Source organism: Chenopodium quinoa, unplaced genomic scaffold (genome assembly GCF_001683475.1).
Source record: "Chenopodium quinoa cultivar QQ74 unplaced genomic scaffold, ASM168347v1, whole genome shotgun sequence".
Classification (NCBI taxonomy): Eukaryota; Viridiplantae; Streptophyta; class Magnoliopsida; order Caryophyllales; family Amaranthaceae; genus Chenopodium; species Chenopodium quinoa.
Genome location: NW_018744991.1, coordinates 1,357,086 through 1,377,494, shown reverse-complemented (window position 1 = coordinate 1,377,494; position 20,409 = coordinate 1,357,086). Strand labels below are relative to the sequence as shown.

The 20,409-nt window shown below is 35.2% G+C and overlaps 2 protein-coding genes across 5 annotated transcripts; both read right to left on the bottom strand.

The window, feature by feature from the left end:
- Window positions 1–102: 102 nt before the first annotated feature.
- On the bottom strand, window positions 103–4,782 carry LOC110706879 (clathrin light chain 2-like). The gene is made up of 3 exons (XM_021884859.1): window positions 4,256–4,782; window positions 970–1,123; window positions 103–881 (listed from the first exon to the last, which is right to left on the bottom strand). The coding sequence occupies exons 1-3, from the start codon at window positions 4,612–4,614 to the stop codon at window positions 420–422; spliced, it is 975 nt and encodes a 324-aa protein (XP_021740551.1). The 5' UTR covers window positions 4,615–4,782; the 3' UTR covers window positions 103–419.
- Window positions 4,783–6,366: 1,584 nt separating this feature from the next.
- LOC110706876 (RNA polymerase II C-terminal domain phosphatase-like 1) lies at window positions 6,367–17,924 on the bottom strand. Of its 4 annotated transcripts, none has more exons than XM_021884854.1 (17): window positions 16,992–17,924; window positions 15,860–16,339; window positions 15,372–15,582; window positions 15,080–15,237; window positions 14,913–14,983; window positions 14,586–14,691; window positions 14,331–14,414; window positions 13,440–14,165; window positions 13,257–13,320; window positions 10,961–11,091; window positions 10,808–10,861; window positions 10,156–10,252; window positions 9,047–9,255; window positions 8,300–8,386; window positions 7,907–7,972; window positions 7,682–7,752; window positions 6,367–7,279 (listed from the first exon to the last, which is right to left on the bottom strand). In XM_021884854.1, exons 1-17 carry the CDS (start codon window positions 17,274–17,276, stop codon window positions 7,174–7,176), a joined length of 3,006 nt encoding a protein of 1,001 aa, XP_021740546.1. In that variant the 5' UTR covers window positions 17,277–17,924; the 3' UTR covers window positions 6,367–7,173. The 4 variants fall into 4 exon arrangements, with proteins under 4 accessions (XP_021740546.1, XP_021740549.1, XP_021740548.1 ...); XM_021884857.1 differs by lacking the exon at window positions 16,992–17,924 and adding an exon at window positions 16,466–16,977; XM_021884856.1 differs by lacking the exon at window positions 6,367–7,279 and having other exon boundaries at window positions 7,728–7,822.
- Window positions 17,925–20,409: the final 2,485 nt, after the last annotated feature.

Genomic DNA, 20,409 nt, shown 5'->3' with positions numbered 1-20,409 from the left:
TAGTTTAGATTACAAACTTTGCCACTCTAATGCAAAATTGAAATGAATGTCATAAACTACAGCCTACAGGTGCAAGTAAACTGAAATTAAACAAATTAATTTGCTACGAAAAAATTAACAAATTGACATTGTTACAGCAAAAGTTCTCAAGGAGCAACAAGTTTCGAGTTTTTGTTAACACAACATGAAAAACAAATCCAAAACCTTGATACCAACTCCCCAAATGAGAGAACTAAAGAATATAAATTCTACGCCTGAAAAAAGACAGAAGTCTCATGGACTGAACACGGAACAAAAAATACATTTCTTTCTCCATAATACATGACATTGGGAGGATCAGAAGAGTGTGTAATTAGGATCCCGTATGAAAATAAAACAAGCAAAAAAGAGATTTGGACAACATATTCATGTATAATCAATCAAGCAGCTGCTACTGGCTCAGCTTCTGGAGTTGGCAGCTCAGCTTCTGCGGCTGGTTGCTCAACTTCTGGGGTTGGTTGCCCAGCTTCGGACTTTTGAGTACCATTGGCAGTAGCACCTTTTTCAGAACCGGAGGTCTTTTTTGTTGCATCTTCACCAGTTTTGACATTTTTCCCGCCCTTTCCATCTTTTCCATCCTTGGCAGGCTCAGGTTTTGGTGGAATCATATGGGGTGGGGGTGTATGCTTCAGCTTCACTAGTATCTGTCGCATCCTGCCCATATCAGTGGGTTTCCCAGGCTTTGGACCTTGGATAACAGTGATTGATGTCTTCTTCTCTTCTTCTTTCTTTCCTCTCCTCTTCTCGATGGTAGGAACCTCATGAGGAATGAGCTCAGCAATTGCTTTCCAGTACTGTTTATCTGCTTCTTTATGGAACTTCTCTTGATTCGCCAAGTATATCTGATCAATGCCAAGCCCATAGAACATATATTTAAAGAAGGGTGACATTGGCAATAAAGCAGAGCATGGCAGCATATATAAAGTATACCTTTTCTTTGTCCCTATTGTTCTTTATGTTGGTTTCAGTGTTAAGTTTTCTCTTCTCGAAAAATGCACGTTTGTACTCCTCAGCTTCTTCAATGATTTGCATTCTCATTTCCTTCTCTTTTTTCTCCTTTTCCTCCAGCCTAATGGCATTTTGACTGTATCACAATCACCATCCAAATTAAATTTAAACACTTCAAATATTTTCCTGGTAAAAAACTACAAATTCAAAAGTGAGTACCACAATAGAACATTCTTTCCAGATTACAAATTCTTTGCAAAGTAAAAAAGATCAGGCACAAAGGAAGAACAAATCATGTATTATCATAGGAGCATGATATAACTTTCCCCTACAGTTGTGCCAAGTGTGTGATTTTTTATTTTTAGGGGTGTGGGTGTAGGGGTGGGGAAGCTGTACAAGGACAGCCAAACTGTGTCACTCTATCACTAGATGTGTATCTAAAAATTTCAAGCATGATACAGATATTATACATTTTATTAATCACAGGCAGCAAATTTAACAGTAGCCTAGCTATTGGCATGTCATGATTGTCATCTGACTCATCTCCATTTCCATCAAATAAGATCACAGTTCTATTTCAAATTGCTCAACATAATAGTCCACATTTTACATTTAGTTTGGAAAACTTGCAAGTTATGGTAAACCCATTCCATAAAGGTATAAAACCGTCCAATCAAGAGGTCTACTATAGTGAGGAACAGACGAATTACCGGTTTTAGTCCAACTTCTTTATAATTACAATCATTATATTGTTCCCTAGTTTTAATTAGGGGTAAGTTTGCCATATGCTTTACTCACCCCTCATTGATAGGGACGTTATAGCTATCAGTCAACAGGTCATAGACTAGCTCAATAAGCAATTAGGTCTTGGGGATAACAGGGGGTGGAGATGTACCTCAGACGTGCTCTGTTCTACTAATTGTAACTTATTCCAGAAAAAATACATCAAATAAGTTTCAACAAGTCCAATAAGTTCCACAAGTTCAAATAAGATTTAATGGGTTCAATATACAACTACAACAAATCTAGAGAAGTCAAATACAGTTAAACAAAAAATTTCTCTAGCGTCAATGTGGCACCATATCTACATTCTTTATTATTGGGTGATTAGATAGGGCCTTGGGAGCAAAGTCTAAGAAATAAAATTAAAAGTTTTTGCAGCATTGAAGGCTTAAAGCAACAATTAACATTAGCCAATAAAACAACTGTTAATTATACATACATTACCTACCAATAAAAGTTAGAGATAGCCTTAAACAAAATCTAGACTCCTTTCTTGCCAGTTCTGTATCTTTTGTTATTCAACAACAAACTCCTTGCTTAACGAGGTGCATGTATCAGCTAATTAGTGCAATTAAAAGTTGTGAAAGGATTAAGCTATTGTATTTATCAACAAAGTCCATCAGAGAATGGTTTGAAGTTTCTTTCTTACCAAGATACAAGGTGATTCTAAGCAAAATCTACAATCCTTAAAATTCAATAAAAATTGCACGCTCACAAGAACCTCACTTAGTCTAAAATAAACATAAAATGACACTGAAAAGGAAGAGACATCTTTAGAAAGCCATCCTAGTTACACAAAGTGATAGAGACAATAAAATGTGATTGTGACAATAAACATCTTACCTTTTGCAGCACAAAGCTTAAGTTTATAATTAGGTATGTGTAGGAAAAATAACAAAACAGTTCAATTCTACGTAATATGAACTTTTATAAGTGAATATAAGGAATTAAGGATCAGTAACTTCTCGTATCACATTCTTCTTTTGGAGTATTAGGACAAACTTAGGCAACAACATCAATCTACAAAACAAAATTCTTCAATTACTTACACAGCTGTACAGCACAAAAGATTTGAACTACCTAAACTAACATGCTCAGACACCAAACACGGTGGAAAAATGGTGCACTCTTTTCTACACTTCAACCCTCCATCCTTTAATCTCTCCCATCTACATCAGGTGTAAGTGTAACACTAACTATCAAACAATACTGTACTGTAATAAATGATGTCAGAAACAGCCAATTATGCAGTCGAAGATCGTACTGCAAAATTTAGCAAAGCGGAATGAGCTTTTAGTGGTATAGTGAGAAGACTGTGAGCAGTATACAGTATGCGGAGAGATTGTAAATAGTATGGGGGGGTGGTCATTAAGAGGCTGAAAGGGAGAAGTAGTAGGGGATTCTTTTGAAAAATTATACATGAATTCATTACTTTTCATTACTGTCAGTAATCGAGTGTGCTCAGCTGCTTTACATAGAAAACATGTAAAGTGCCTAAATCCTTCTATATTATCCTTATCTATGTTACTAAAACAGGAACAGCTCACTCTTATGCTGACTTTTTAAAATTAAGGTTGAGGAAGAATATCTTTCCCAGAAAGGTAGATTTCAAGTTTTTGAAAAAGTGATTAAGCTGGCTTGCTCGGTTATGTCTTCCCGAGAATGGTAAGATTTTACTTACCTGAAGACTGAAGACAATGCCACATCACTCATCCCACGTCTAATGACTCTCATCTTCCTCCACTCCTCTATCCCCTGAAAATTACTCCCTTCCATCTCCCCAGTCTATTATTCCTCTCTAACATTCCCAGCAAGAAACCAAGCAATGAAAAAGAAGTTTTCAATTCCAAATCATTTCTTCTTAACCAAATGCGGCCTTAATTGAATCTTCATTAATAACACCTCAAGGATACTACTTTAGTAAAATAATAATTCACATACTCCTGATCTCATAGTCTGATGTTTGGGTAGTACCTCATGTAATAAAACCATATTAAGGAAGCATCTCATAAATTTCCCAACGAACCAATTAACAAACCAACGAATCCTAGAATTAAACTCCAGATAGATCTAACAACAAGATTCACTGCCTGATTAGCACAATTCAATTAAAACTGCCGCCACCGCAAGACAAATCTCATTTATGGCAATATCTATGAACTCTCGAGACACACGGAATCTTATCCCTAACCAATCAAGATTGTACACATTCTATGAAATTACTTCCCAAACAGATTAATAATACAATAATAAATTCAATCCCAAGCTTGGATCCAATTCATAATGAGAAGAATTAACGTCCAAATCAATTATAATCATATAGTGTTTGCATCTAAAGATTGAAATAAACACTCTACATCAACATTAATTCAAAATTCAAAACAAAACAAAATCATCAACATGAAAAAAAATCTAAATAAAATTCAATAATCAGATCTAACAAAAACAAAACAATTAAGATCAAATCTAAGAAATCGAAGCTCACCGACGCCACTCACGAAGAGCAGACCCTTCCTCATTCATCTGATCAGGAGGAGGAAGAACAGGACCATCAGAGGAGAAAATACCATCTTCATCAGCTCCCAAATCGTAGGGTTTTCCATTACCATTAGAAACAGGGATCGGATCATTGAACGGAGAATCAGCATAATTAGGGTTTCCACCAAACGGCATCGGAGAATCATCTTCGATAACCTCAGTCTCAACGGTAACCTCATCAACGGCGCCGAAGCCTGAGGAATCGAAACGTTGTGAAGAATCGAAGCCACCATAACCATCGTCGAAGGGATGATCGGTGGTTCTGAGCTCATCGCCATCATTGCTGAAGGTGTCGAAGGAAGACATGGTCACTATCTCTCTCTAGGTTCCTCTCTCCTTGTTGCGTAGTTTCTCGCTCTAGATTTGGCTCTCCAAGAGTAGGTTGAGAGCTCGGAGTGCAAAAATGGCGGATCTCTGTGATCTGAGGAATTTTACTGGTGCTTCCAAGTTTCTGAGTTTTTATACGACTACAAAGTAGTAATTATCGGTAGACTTTTATTTTATTCAAATTTTAAAAATAATTTGTTTTTTTGAAATTTTTTTTTATCAAATTTTATTTTAAAACAAAAATCTATTAGGACATACTTCCCGGTTTCAATGATATTGCACAATGAAATTACTCTTCTCAAATCACATTTTATATGTTAAATATCTATAATTGTATAAGAGTAAAAATTATAAAAAGTCGATTTTGTGAAAGTATTTTATGAGACGCATCTAACAAGATCCCACGTATATTTTGCTTAACATATAAATCATATTATATGGTCAAACAAGAGTGATAAATAGTGCAAAAATCTTATTGTTGCAATATTATTGGAATGACGGAAGTAACATTGTTGTTGACAAAAGTAACAATAAATTTAAATAGTATTTTGTGGTTTATTAAAAAGTGATTTTTTTTTTCTTGTTTAAATAGACAATGTCTAGCCAGTTTCGTCCTAAGTTAGTGTTTGTTGTCCGTGGTATATGGTTTGTCGTTTTGTGCTTATTTCACCTCAGTTTCAATCGAATTGCAGTATTCTCGCTCGATTTTTCTTCTATTATGATTGAGGAGTTAATCAAGAAATGGGAGAAGCTTCAATTGATTGAAGATGAGAATATCGTTGTAAGGAGGGATTAGAAACGAATGAGGAGGGCGAAACTGGTTTTGTGAATCAATTGAGATTGGCGCTGGTCGGGAAACTTTGCACCGTTAAACCGTTCAATGTTGAAGCAATGAAGCGTACCCTTACGAATGTATGGAGATTGAATGATAACATTGCTATTAGAATGGTGGAAATAAACCTTTTTGTGTTCCAAACATCCAATTCTTAAACGAAGCGGACAAAACTAGAATAATGGAGAGGAGTCTGTGGTTCCTTTATGGTTGCTCTTACTTAAGGAGTTGCTTGTTTCGTCATTAAATGTTTTTATTGTTTCTCATTTTAAGAGGGCAGAAAATTCAATAGCTCACCTAGTTACTCGGTAGGATAACCCGTGGGCCATGGTTGTTTACACTTGGTGAGTATGAGAACTCTTTCCCCAAAGCATTTTTACTCTGGCAGAACTTGATTTGCAATAAGTTTCTGCCTAACTTTCCCACAAAATTAAAAAGGTGAAAAATAATTGTCATTTCAATAAATATTTTCAAAAAATTTTAATTTTTTTTATGATTTTATTTATATAAAATTTAATGAATTAACCAGCGAAAATACACATTGTAAATCGTGCAAAATTTAAGGGGTGCAACGGTGGAATCAAGAAATGTTGGAACATAAAAGATTACTTTTCGCATTGAATTGAATCTTGATCAATTCTACTAGGTTGATATAGAAGGTTAATTATTTATTGCCTCATGATCATGTGTATACAGTATACTGTAGTTCATCCTTCAAATTGACTACTCATATGTTGCAATAACCTTGTTATTTGTTCCAATTTAGTAGACCTGCCAAACAATAAAGTGATCAAACTTAAAAAAATGATACAATTGTAGTTCATAATGATACTCAACTTGCGTTGCTCGAACATATTTGTTGAGCATTTTTTGTTAGACTTTCCAAAATCAAGCATGTATATAAGTCCATAAGGCAAATAATTTCATTACTTGCCCGAAAGAAAATGGGCATGTAATGACTTTATAAGTCAGCTCGACCTTCCAAATCTTGCTCAAAAAATGCAGCAACTAATGACTATTTTTCTTAGATTTTGTTTGGAGAATATGATGATCCTATTGTGCAACTAATACTAGCTATAATAATGCTATGAATATCATACAAGGCATATTATGATACATCAGAATGAAATTGGTCAATGTACTGGCTTCTAACAAAATTCAGCCAGGCCAAGTTTACCATTGTCAGATGTATATGTAAGCCAAAAATATGTATCTTCCCCGTCCTGCAAGCAAAGAGCCACCTTGACCAAAAACGCCAAGAGGAATGCTTGTTAACCAATCTTCTACAGCAACGAGTTTCAACTGTACATCATGCGTTCTACCAGTCAAGTATATACCCCTCCAAAGCCCTGGGGTGAAGAGACTATCTCAAAAGATAATATCCAACTCTCCAAGAGACTATACACTGAATTGATGAAGAAACTTCAGCATTTTTTCCATACGACCATTGAAAATCTCAAAATTGGACAAGTAGGAAACATGGTTTAATTTTGAGTCTAAGCATACACTCGACATCAAACTAACACAATTACTCGAGTTTGTCATGAAAATTTATGTATCCAAAGAAGGCCGATCGGAAAATTTGGGTTCTTGGGGGAATGAAGAGGGTCCCAAGATCCAGGCACCCAATGCTGGTGCCAGGTGTGGCATTACTGTACATGGCCACACCATGTAATCACAAAAGAGAGCATTGTATGTTCTTGGTTTCAAGGCACAGGTGATGCATTCCTTGGATATCTTGAAGATGGCATATGTTCTAAAACCCGAGAGTACTCTGGTTTTAGGCGTTTACTGGTCATCGCTTGCAACAACCTGTAATTCATATGATCAAACAGTGTGAAAAATTCTTATAGCAAGTCAATTCAATAGCATTGCCACAGGCTCACAGCTTATGAGGTACAATCAGAGCCTACTAAGATATTTTATTTTGTATTTTCTCATTGTAACCTAAGCAGCTAAGACTACCATCCCTTTCTCAATGCCGAAGTATGGAGTATCATCTTAAAAAAAACATACATCAAGAACTCATAAACTCAAGGTTCACTACCCTGCTCTATACTCCATTCTGAGATTATGTTAATTCAATTTTGATTTCAAATCTAATCACCCTGCCTGCCTTTCCTTGGCCATCAACAATATCCGTAACTATTCTACTAATAAGATTTGGGCATACAAGGCTAAACTAATTATACAGAAACGTCTAAGAGTACTTACCGCGGAGAACTTGGACGCTTAGTGTTTTGACCCAGCATGGATTTAAGAGTTGCAAGAGCCATCTCAGCGGCCTGATAAAAGGCAGAAAATGATTACATAATCTCCTTGATACAGAGGCCACACGATTCTAGTTCATTCAATCTGTCTCTTTGTGTGAAGGTGCATGTGTTAGTGTCTCTTAAGATATTGGAGGATTGCAAAAGACTTAACAGAAAGAGCTAATACCTGGATCTTCGCCTCATCCAATGTCGATCCTGTGCCCTTGCCCAGAACTTGTCCATTTACTTCCACCTACATAACAATTTAGACCAGAGAGACATAATCAATAAGTGAAACCAAGATTAAATCATTAGAACCTTGTTACACTGTCACATCAAAGAGATCTCCATTTTATTGGGCCCAGATACAAGTAATTTCATGTCCATACTCCACAAATGATCTTCAGTGTCCCATCCCCCCATGACTGCATAGTCAGACTATTCACAGGCCCCCTTTCACACACATGTTTAGTCAAGGTGACAAACTTTGCAAGTACTAAAAAATTTATGAGAAATTTATTCTGGACAGATAGAATAAAACAAAACAGGATCACAAGTAACCTCAAGCTAGATTTAGTACCTCCATGTGTATTTCATCTCTGTTGACTTGATTAGTTGAAGTCGGAGACTGACCTTTAAAATCCACATCAAGACCCTCTCTCATGCACTGGAAATGACAACCAATAATTCAATCATTAATAACATAATACTAAAACAGACACCAGGAATGACACGTGTCATTTCCTGGTGCTGTTTATTCCCTCCAAAACTCCCCCTCCCCTTTTAGCAAACAATAATCTTTTATTTTTGGAATATTTGTATAATACAACTATAATAATATTATTCCAAATCTTATATATTATCTTTACATAAAATGTATTTCTTTTTATTTCGTGTTCTTAATTATATTCTTCCATACACATATACCTAAAATATTTTCGTTGTTTGATTAATATTTTCATGTTTATTAAAAGACATTTATAAATAAGTCTTTAGTCATATAGTCACTATATTGTATAGTTTTATTGGGAATAATATGCATCATTAATGTAATATAATGTATATATACTACTTTAATTCAACACAACTAATCAAAAATATATATATATTTTTTTTTCTCAATTGTAGTTTTTATAAATTTTGCCTAATTATTTTATTTTTCTATATGCATTGCATTTGTTTATTCCACATGAGTTGCCTTATTTTTATATTATATCACAATTAATTATGGAAAAAAATTATTACTACCGTGCATCGCACAGGCACTAATCTAGTATAGATTAAAAGAGAAGGCAAAATTTGACGATAGACAAATATTACCACCTACCAATTCTTTAAGAGCAGGAACTGAGCCCATGGGGTCCTTAGAGCCAACTACAATAGAGTCATCCAGTCTGGTGAGCTCCGATGAAGGTACTGTCTCTTCTTTTCTTGAATTTGCATCACTAACAAATCCCATCTCACTTGGACTCTGACCCCTACTTGTATCACTTTGTGGTGTGCTAGCATCAGACTTTATATGGGTCAAATATCTATCTGCAATTAACAAGTATCAAATGCTCAGAATCACCAATAAATCAGATTACATATGAATCAAATATGTACAAGTATCTGCAATTTAGCAAAACAATCATTCGAAGGCAGGACAAAAAAAAATCAGTAGTGTAATTTAGAATTGAGTTTTTGATAATAAAAGCAGAAGATAATAAAAGCAGAAGGATTCCTCATTCTTTGGCTTTTGATATACCGAAACCCTTTACTTGATTCCACAATGAGATAAAGAGGGTCAGGAGAGAAGAAAACATTTTTGTAATCACAAAATAACCAAGTACAATATCGGCCAGAAGATACAAGTCATCCAAAGATGTAAGTGATGCAGAAGGGCATAATTATCTACTAAACAATATTCAATGTGAAATCAGAAATGGCTTCTAAAGCTATACCCCACAACATAAGGTTAATCAAAGGCAACAAGGAAAGCATCTAATCTCACAATTCTCACAATGAAATGGAAAAAAACTGAGGCATGCTGAAAGGGATGGAAGACGGATTGGTAATTTCGTATAGGTGTATAATAAAATTAGGAGCTTTATAGGAGTATAATAAAATTAGGAGCTTCCTTGATAGTGTGGTGAGTAGATAAGCTTTAGCACCAACCAAAAAAAAAAAAAAAAAAAAGAAAAAAAAATAAAGAAAGAAAGAAAGAAGTATTTGAGGATCCTCTACTTTGTTTCTTAGGAACAGGACATCATCTCCATATTAAAAAGGCAGGAATAGTATTTTGGGACAGCATCTCCATACCGGATATGTTATTGTAGCAGTAAAGCCAAATTTGTTGATATGTAACCCTCACATATTAAGGAATTTATAGAGAGGCAGAGAAGAAAATGTCATGTAATACAAAAAAAGATGGAAATTTTTTTCAGGTAACCTTACCAGCCAAATTCATCAAAGCAGCTTCTGCACAACATTGCTGGGCTTCCCTTCTGGTTATACCAGTCCCATCACCAATTTTCTCTCCAACAAAATAAGCCTACAAAATAATAAGTTATTGAAGTTATAGCAAGATTCATCAGGTCAAAAACATGAACAGACAATCCATTAAATTGAGAGAACACCAGAATTCAGACAACAAATCAACACCATCAGAAGAATTTAATATACCATGTAAGCAATAATGTCGAAAAAGACAGAAAATTAAAAGTAACTTTAATAAGAGAGCCTAGTTTATTCAGGTAGTTTCTCTTAATATCAGGTACAGCCAAATTATAAACAAGAACATAAATGAGAAGCTTTATGTTGTATGAAATTGAATTACAAAGATTACATACAGAATTCACAATATACACCACTAAAAATTACCCCCAAAAGCTACCAGTGCCAAGTAATAGTAGCAATTCTAACATTCCAATCCATGACCTTATTAGCATGGTTAGGCAGGTCAGGCAACAGTGTACTTTTTAGTATAAACCAAAGAACATCAGAATGACACATATTTTTAAGTTGGTTATAAGGAAAAACCGGTGCGATAGAAAGTTACAAAAAATGATCAATTCTAGCATAGTAAGATTTAAGACAGGTAGACAACCTCCATAGAGAACTTCAACTCTGGGGTAGCAACCAACCCTGGTTTAAACTCAACCTGCAATATTCATGTAAGTCAACATAAAGGTAGAAACAAGTGAGATAAATAAATTATTTGAGTCTCCTCAACCTCTTTTATTAACACCAATGTGATTACCTTGGTTCCCAACCTCATTGCAATGTCATGTAAAGCAGCTGAAGGGCTCTCTGCCAAAGTATTGCTTTTTTCAAATTCGACTTCAAAATCTTTGTTGCTTGAAGCTGATCGGCTCAAAGAGATTTCATCACCTTCAAAAGGCAACAACAACAATAATGAATTCAAAGAAGAAAAATCATCATTTACTAAATATTAATATCATAGGGCATGTATACAAAACAAAACAAAACAAAACAACAAAACAAAACAAAAAAAACAAAGGATTAATAAAAATAAAGGATCCTGCTAAAGAATGTCCTTGGGGCGCTGGATTTGATTTATATTTAGTATGGATTTCCCATATCCTTAATATTAGATATCTAACTTAATTAAAAGAAAAGAATCTTTCTAATTTCCAAAGTAGCAGAATATTTAATTTACTTACTTTTTCATAATAAACCATCCTAGTATTTACTTCGTATTTCTTTCCCTCTCTATATACCAATATGGTAGTAGTACCCAAGTTACCCACCCCCAACCAGTGTAGCCGCCTCTACCCAGAAGGCAGAAGCTACCGCCAGTCACCAGTCACCCAAAAGCTACCACTACCACCACCCACCCCCTCCATAGTCCCAACCACCACCACACAACCATGTCATAAACAAGAAAAAAGCCCCTCTTTTGAATTCGCACAGCATTTCCTTGCCCCTTAACATGGAAGAATCATTATTGGGACAGCGGTAAATCATCAACGGCTTCGCCGTCGATTATAAAATGAAAACCCTATAGAAAAGGAAAGAAAAAAGGGGAAGAATCAACCCTCTTGGGAAAGCTGAGATGACAACATGATGTTTTTGGATGCTATTTCCACAGGACAGAATTTGACACTAATTTCTTGCAGTGGCTTGTTGATTGATGGGTTAGAGACAATAAATTTTGGGTATGAAGATTTGGGTATGGTTTATGAAGAACCAATTTACAAGGAAAAAGGTTGGAGAAGAATCAATGGAGGTATTACAAGTGGCGGAGATTAGAGGGTGGAGGGGGGTAGATTTTTTACTCAAAAATTTTACAGTATAGGGATGAAGTTTTTGGGGGAAGCAAAATCGTGTAATATGGGTAGGAAGCATTTAATTTAGGCTGCAATTAATTTTAAGGTTAAATAAAAGTAGACATAAAATTAATAGTAAAAAATTTCTCATTTATTGCTAATAAGATTTATTTTTTATTCTCCTTAACAAGCACCCTGGAGGCGCTCATTAGCATTTGCCATAAATAAAAATAAGAATGACATAGATCCAGAATCCAAAATTCCAAATGGCTTAAACAGAAATCCATACATGCAAGTAGAATGTAACTTGATCGTGTCGTTAACAAAATTATGCCAGCAAGATTTATTGCTGATTTAGCACTCTTGTCCAATATGCAAACTTAGACCCAGAGCCAGCCTATATGACATTATGACCAAAAGTTCAAACAAGTCCCGTTTTCATAACATGCAATGCTATCAAGTCAAAAGACTCAAAACACTAGCTATTAAATAAGAAGGGATCATAAAGAAGCTGTGACGAGCTTAACAAGTCGGGAAGGAAAAAAAAGGCAGAATGTTTTCCTCCCCCTCACAAACACCATTAGAACAGACTGTAAGGATTTTCTTTATGTAAAAAAAGGTGCACCAAACCAATAAGTTAAACACTTTCACTTTAATCAACATGATCAACCACTATAATTGGAGAGAGAAAGAGACAAGTTACCAGAACAAGGAGGAATCCTGAATTGTAAATTATAAAGCTTCCCACATTAGTACATTAGAGAAGTACATTTCTAATCTTAACAAAGCAAGACAGACATGGACTACTCCGCTCTACGAAAGCAAGTAAAGTGACAACCAGAAAGTAAACTCATTTCTATATAACTATGATTATGTTGACTTATTTTTTCTGAGGAATCCAAGAAATTATTCGATTGTAAATTCATTCGTAGCATATCTTATCAACAACCAAGAAATATAACTCTATTCAATAAATAATCAGTTTAGCCTTTAGATATGAGCAATAATATACCATCTTCCCAAAGCAACCAACAACTCTAATGAGTACTATTACAAATTAAAACAGCCATCCAAAGCATGCACATGACAACGCTTTGAAAAGAAGATTGGATAGATTTAGTTACTCACAAATATACTTCCATGAAATATATGCAAACGAAGAAACAGGCAATTCACACAAGTAGGAACAGAGCAAGCACCAGTCACAAATCAAAATGCAACAATCCCACAATTAAATGAAGATATGCACTTCAAGTCAATAATTACCTCGAAATGACTGATGGCTAGGCACTGAAAAGTTTGACCTCAACCTGTCATCTCTGCGAGGAGCCTGCAGAAGAGAAACTCAGAATGAAACAAAAAAAGGAACGGTAGAATGCTTAAAAGCAAGTAGCATATACCTTAGTACACACCTAGATTTTAGGTCCAAGTCAAAAAGCTAAAACTTACCTCTCTCAGCAGTCTTTGTTTTTCAGGAAAAGAACGATCAGGCCAAACTGGACTCCCCCCTTTTCGTGGGAAAGAAGGGGGAGGTGGCCGCTGCTTCTCAACATGTACAGCATCAGGAGGTATAGAAAACTCTTTAGCTGGTGGTCGGCCCAGAGGACTCATGTTCATGTGATCCTCAACTTGAAACCAGCTCCCACGTGATTGTACCCGTTGAACAGGACCTGGAACAGGGCCAGACATAGGAACAGGACCTGGACCTGGAACTGGAACTGAGACAGAGACTGGAGCTGGGCTGGGACCTGCAACAGGCACTGAACCAGGGACCGGAACAGAACCTGGAGCTGCAACAGGAGCTTGAGCAGGAGTTCTTACTGGGAATGGAGACTCGTTTGGTCTCATATCTTGGCCATGCTGCAATATGAGCAGTCGTCTCCTTGTATCAGGATCTAGCTCAGATTCAGGTACTTCACCTTCTTCTCGAGCGGGAGAATTATGCAGCCCCAGGTCCTTAGGACCAATATTACCTAAAGGTCTAGTTAATGGACCTGCTTGTGAATATAGGTTACCATAAGGTGCAATGGATGCTTGGGGTGCAGAATGTGGAATTGTCATGGAAGCAGGAGCAACAGTGAACGGGATAGAAGATGCAAGCCTATGATCAAGATTAACATTCACCGAAGAAGTTGCACTTGGAAGTGACAGGGCTGAAGAGGATAAAACTGCTTCCTGGAGGATGAGAAAAGCCAAATATATTTTCATCTCGATAAGAAGAATAACATAGAAGATCAAAATTATAATGGACAAAGTCTTGAATTCCTAACTGTACCCAGAAAAAAGAAGAAAAGAAGCTGCCAAATCCCCTTAGTTGTCCCCCAAGGAGGGATAAATTACCTTAAGCCTTCTTTCAACCTCTGCATCCGCCATCCCGTCAAAACAAATTGGTTCTTTATTTCCATTGGAACCAGATCCATCATCCTGCAGGTAACGATGTTAACAACATGCCAAGCAGGAAAACAAGCAGCTGACAAATAACAGCAACGACTGTTGCCCATATACAGAAGCAAAGCAACAAATAACCAATAACAACAGGAGACATCTTCCAGGGGCCAGAATATATAAAATTAATGGAAAAGGTAGCAAAAATACCTCTGATACCATATAATTGCTCACGTCAGGTGGGGAAGGTAAATCTTTGGGATCATCTTCAAAAGAAACCTCAGACAACCTTTGTAAGAGACCCTCGTCAAATTCTCTGTAGTGAAACTCACATGTAAGCAGAAGTTTTTAGAAGAAGATATAACATAGAACAATGCAAAAATCAAAAGCCCTACTCAGTCCAGGCAATGATCAAAGGCTTTCTTTTTTTACTTAATAAGTAACAAGATAGATATATATCAAAATCATGTAATGTCCTCACAAGAACATAACCTTGATACAATTAATACTATTGGTATACAAATGGAAATGACTTACTTGAAAAAACCACCTCGAACATTGCAAGCTACATTTCTAGCCACACAGAGAACTGGGATGGCATTACTTGCCTAACATAATAAGACACATATGGTTAAAATGCTAGAATGTGAACAAAATAGATTAATAACCAATTAATGGCTCCATGACGACTTAGATATACATACCTCAGCTTGGGGTGCATAATAAGGAGCAAATGCAGGAACAACATGCACCCGAGGCTGATCTTTCTCATCCCACACCTTTAGACGATCATCAATCACCAAGGCCATTTTGGGATGACAAATTCCACCAAGGAAAACATTAAACAGCGACTTCTTTGATCCTATCAAATAAATGAAACATAGAAAATGAACAATACAATTCAACCAAAAAAAAAAAAAAAAAAAAAGTGTGCACCCTCTTATTGGCAAGGAGGAAAATTGGCAAATTTTACAAACCATGTTTTTTAACTCTTACCAGACTTGACACAAACAATGCGATCCAAAAGTTCCCTCCCACCTATCAAATTTGATTCAGGATCGAGAAGCCTCCACATTTCTAAAGCATAATCTCTTTCAGCCATTGTACAAACATAAACCTCAAAGCGTTTACGACCTCTGGCAGTTAGATAGCTGCGTAGATCCTCCCATGCAGGTCTTAATCTTACAAGAACACTTGTATCACGAATCTGGACACATGCATCAAATAAGCATTTGCCGAAACCGAAACAAAACAACTTATCAATAAAAATTCAGTTATCCACACACCAAAAAATTCATTGACCTAAAAGATAGCATCACCTATTCACATGTCAATGTTAACACACTCACAAGTGAAGCAAACACATTGGTTTGTCAACACTTGATCAGACAGAGATAATATGACATTAAATTAAAAGGGGAAAAATTTAAAGCAGTAATATCGGCCAGTTCAGCATAAACCACGTTATCAAACAGGCAACATACCTGAGGATTTATTCGAGTAAGGACAATGTTCTTATCCTGTAACCGAATAAGTGGGCGAACAACAGTTTGATGGTTGTCAGAAAGAGCTGGAATAACTTCTGCTTGAATTTTATAGACTTTCCCATTGTCCACCACCTGATCAGTTTCAGCATACTGCTTAAGTATTGCCTTGTCTTCTTGGTAGCGCTTCACTTCTGCTATCATGCCTGCCAATCGTTGCGGGTCAACTTCTACACCCATTTTTCTTTGCAAGGCCTCAATTCTATCTTCGAAAGAACGCAGTGTATTTGCAACGATTAGTGTCTCATCAAGATCAAATACAATACCAAGACATCTAAGATTTAACATCCCAAGACAAGATTCATATAACCCTGGCATGACACAGAAACCCCAGAAACAAGCGGCTGTTACACCATCCGTTCTTCTAGTACGCATTGCCACCAAATGGATCTCCTGATCACCAAAGGGCACCACAGCAGTCTGCAAAAAATTCACAAGAATATAATACTACTAGTAATTAATATATACATGTATATGGTGCCTAGCCCATATTACAGTCACGCAAACCATGAATCTCTACACCATTCCAGTCCATAGCATCATTACCTCAAAAGAATTGAACCCACAAATTAGGTTTTTGTTTTTCTCCATATCATTTTCCTCATAAACACTATCAAAGAACACGAGCTGGCCTTCCGTTTCTCCAGTTATTTCAAAGGTTCAATCTTTTTTAACCCAATACAAGTTATTTTTCTTTCTTTCTTATCTTTTCTTTAATTTAACATGAACCAAAATACTAAACGCAAGTCCAAAATGTATTCAATCCAGAGTCAAATCAAAATATCCATCACAATCCAAATTAGTACAGTTGTTCAGATAAAATGGCAATCACTTTAACCCACATTCTAATTTTAATAAAAATGGACAGCCAACCCAACCAAAAATAAAATTTCCACATTCCAAATTCCAAATTCCAAATTCCAATTTATATATCCCACAAGTCCACTTATTATTATTAATGATCCGAATTCATTCGTGTTCGGTTCTATTCGCGGTAATGAATCGATTGAGTCATAAGTTCTTGTTGTTGTAGTTTGGTATTTTTGTTGTTGGATGGATTAGGGGTTTTTACCTTGTTACCTCTGAGACAGGTAGAATGCAATGCAAAAATCTGGGAATCTTGTTGTTGATGTTGTTGAAAATAGTGCAACTTCTCCATCATTTTGAAAGAAACACCACCTGATGATTTTGTAATAGTATGAAGAACAGCAAGTGGTGGACATCTCTCACTTGCTTGTGAATAATCACTTATCCTCAACCCCTTCATCAGTAATTCTATGTTGTTGTTGTTGTTCTCAAAATAAATCTCTACTTCACCCAGTAGATTATCACCTTGGTATACTACCGTTTTGATCATTGTTTTTGATTCAATTTTTTTTTTTTTTTTTTGTTACTTTTTTAAGAAAATTAAAAGAAAAATCAAATTGTAAAAGAAAAAATTAGGGGGAATTATTCTCTGACTTCAAACTTTTCTGGGTTCGAATTCGATCTGGATTGAATTAGGGTTTCTGAATTTTCAAATTTCTTCGTCGTCTTCTTCCGACAGATTCAAAATTCAACATGTAAACAAGCAGATCTATCAAATTCCAAAAAAAAAAATTAAAAAAGAAAAAATCCGTAAAAAAAAAAAAAAAAAGAAAGAGGTGAAATTAGGGTTTGTAAGTGAATAATCTGGCCAATTTTTAAGCAGATCTGATCTGTAAGAAGGAACAATGATCAAAAACGCTAGCGTCAACCAACTCAGATGGATCAAATTCGATAGATTTAGTCCGTCATATGAAGATTTTTATTAGGGTTTTTGATAATTTTTCTCTTTCTATTGTAATTTTTGTTGATGATGATAGTATGATGGAATCTTCGGCGACATAAAGAGGAAAACAAAAAATTTATGAGAGAGAAAGTGGAGAGAGAAAAACCCTAGTTTAATCGAAAGGAGGTTAAATTTGGAACTCCAAAAAGCTGTGGTTGAGGGTATTACAATTTACAATTTTTAAGACATAAAATAAACTTTAGGGTACTCGTATAAATATATAGTGATAATTGTACTTGTGTTTCTATGTCCTTTGCTAGGCTAGGGGGGTTTTCCTTCTACCACTAGTTTTTGGTTTCATGAGCGTTACGTTTTAGGTTCGCTGCACATAAAATCTGCGCCTGATTATGCTCGCACTTGCACTTAAAATTTTATGCTTAATTGGACGTGATATTAATATCACTTATTGAGTTGTTATAGTTGTATCTAGCAAGATAAGGTTAGATATGTTATTATCATCTTTCGTAAATCATAAGACAGTATGAAGATAATTTGTTCACTTACCGGTATGATCAAAGTCTTTTGTTTTAAATGACTAAAGTTCACTCTTACACATAAAAAGGATTAATTAAGGCTATGTTTCATAGATTGTTTGTTCATATTATTAATAGTTTTTCATTTGGGTTGCTTTGCAGTGGATTCAAAATCTACTTTTTTTTTTTTTTTGTCACATGAGTTGCAGATGATTTTTATGGAAATGTTTGTATAATGTTATTTATGGTTACAGTAAGATCCATGCGAAAACTGAGCATGAAGAAGAAGATTCGATGAAAGTGTTCGTATAATGTTATTTATGGTTACAGTAATACTAGGTAGTGTGAGTGACAAGCTTGATATTTTCTCAATAGTTAAATAGAGGGAAAAAATAAAACAACAGTTTTGAAAATTTTGAAAACTTAAAATTAAATCTGATTTTAGTTTTAATAAAACTAATTATGGTGACGAACAAGGCCTAAATGATTCCTAATGGGTTTTAGAAGTTGAACTTACACAGTTTGCTTGAGCAAGGTAAGATAGCCTCCTTAACAATATGGAGTAACAATCAATGTTTAGTTTTAACATATTTTGCCACAAATAAAGATTGCAAATTTGTATAAAAAAAAATTAAAAAATAAAGATTGCAAACAGTTAGGTTTATGTCACCATTTCCAAAAAAATAAAAAAAATAAAAAAAATAAAAAGACCGATAAATAGATTATGTTTTATGTTTTGTCCTTACATTTTTAAAATACTTAAGAAACTATTTACTTGCAACAATCCTTAACATTTTTTTCGCATTATATTCCATTTACTTTTTTGTCTGGAACCTTTTTGTAATAAATAATTTGATGGTTGTAAAATGAAGTTGTTACCTATCTGGTACAAATGTGAAACCGGTAAAATTGTTAACAACTTACATTTTTAAAGATTTTTCCCATTTTCCTTTTATAATTAATACCCTGATTCTCCTTGTCAAAAGTAAGTTGATGGCATAAAAATGAGGTAACTTTAACTTATTTGACACAAGTATGGACAACGGCGGATCCAGGTTCTATGGATAGTGGGTCACCACCATCCACCGACTGCCATAGCAATCAATAACAATGCATTGTTAAAAAACATTTAAAGTCAATATTTCATTGAGGTTCATTCAATGAGTAATCATCCCTCCCATATTCCCCTTACGCAGCTCCGTCTGTAAGAGGAAGTTGAAAATTAGATTGGAAAATTAGTCTTTAAAGAGAACCAAAACTAGAACTTAGTTACCCGGATCAGCCCAAGAATTACCTTGCGGAAGAACCTCATAATCCGACACAAGATTTTACCATGAGTACAATTTTAGAGACGCGACACGATGATTAAGGAGGGATATCTTTCTATACTTGTATATGTATATTTTATAAAATTTAAGATTCTTCCTATATTCCATTTTTATTTGTTAAGTTTTGGCTTTTATGATCAACTTTTTAAAATTTTGACTTTAAAAACTATTGTAACCTTTTTGTTTTTTTTTTTGGGCATTATATTTGATTTGAAATGTATATTCAAAATATCAACTTTTTTTCCTCGATATCAACTTTTTAACATTGTTTTCCTAGTATTAAAGCTATAATTTTCATTTTCAACTTTTTGGGATGCAAGCTTTTTTTGAAAGATTTTCATTTTTCCAAAGAAGATGATTGAGTAGGTTGAAACTTGTTGTAGAGTAATTTTGTGGACTGGTGATATTGCTAATTTAAAAAGCTCTAGTTGCTTGGAATAGAATATGCTTACCTAAGTCTGCTGGTGGCCTGAACATTAAGAATTTGGCTAACTGGAAAAAAGCAGCAATCTCTATTCCTTTCCTTTTCCTACCAATTGCTCTTAGGCAATCAAGAAAATTATGTCTTGCAGAAACTTCATACAGCACATTGGAGGATGGGATAAGGTGGTGCATAAGTGTTTGCAAGGTGATTTTTTTGTTGAAGTACATTAGAGAAGAGTAGTTTATAATAATCAGGTTAGTCCTAGGAGTATCCATATTACATGGTTGGCATTTCAGAACAAGTTATATATATGCTACTGACAGGCTTGGGAGTGTCCTGTGATCCTATACGTGCTCTTTGTCGAGCCAATGCTGAATCTGCTTAGCATCTTTTTCTTTGCGTGTTCTAAGTCTGCTGAAATCTGGACTTGTATTTTGAGGGTCCTGGGTTGCAAT

Bases quoted from the DNA above. Each gene is read 5' to 3' on its own strand.
- LOC110706879 (XM_021884859.1), bottom strand. From the start codon at position 4,614: ATGTCTTCCTTCGACACCTTCAGCAATGATGGCGATGAGCTCAGAACC. The intron at 1,124-4,255 runs GTGAGCTTCGAT...ATTGTGATACAG, and splicing joins GCTCTTCGTGAGTGGCGTCG to TCAAAATGCCATTAGGCTGG. The intron at 882-969 runs GTATACTTTATA...GGCATTGATCAG, and splicing joins ACAATAGGGACAAAGAAAAG to ATATACTTGGCGAATCAAGA.
- LOC110706876 (XM_021884854.1), bottom strand. From the start codon at position 17,276: ATGATCAAAACGGTAGTATACCAAGGTGATAATCTACTGGGTGAAGTA. The intron at 15,583-15,859 runs GTATGTTGCCTG...GCATGTGTCCAG, and splicing joins TTACTCGAATAAATCCTCAG to ATTCGTGATACAAGTGTTCT. The intron at 13,321-13,439 runs GTAAGTTTTAGC...TCTCTTCTGCAG, and splicing joins AACAAAGACTGCTGAGAGAG to GCTCCTCGCAGAGATGACAG.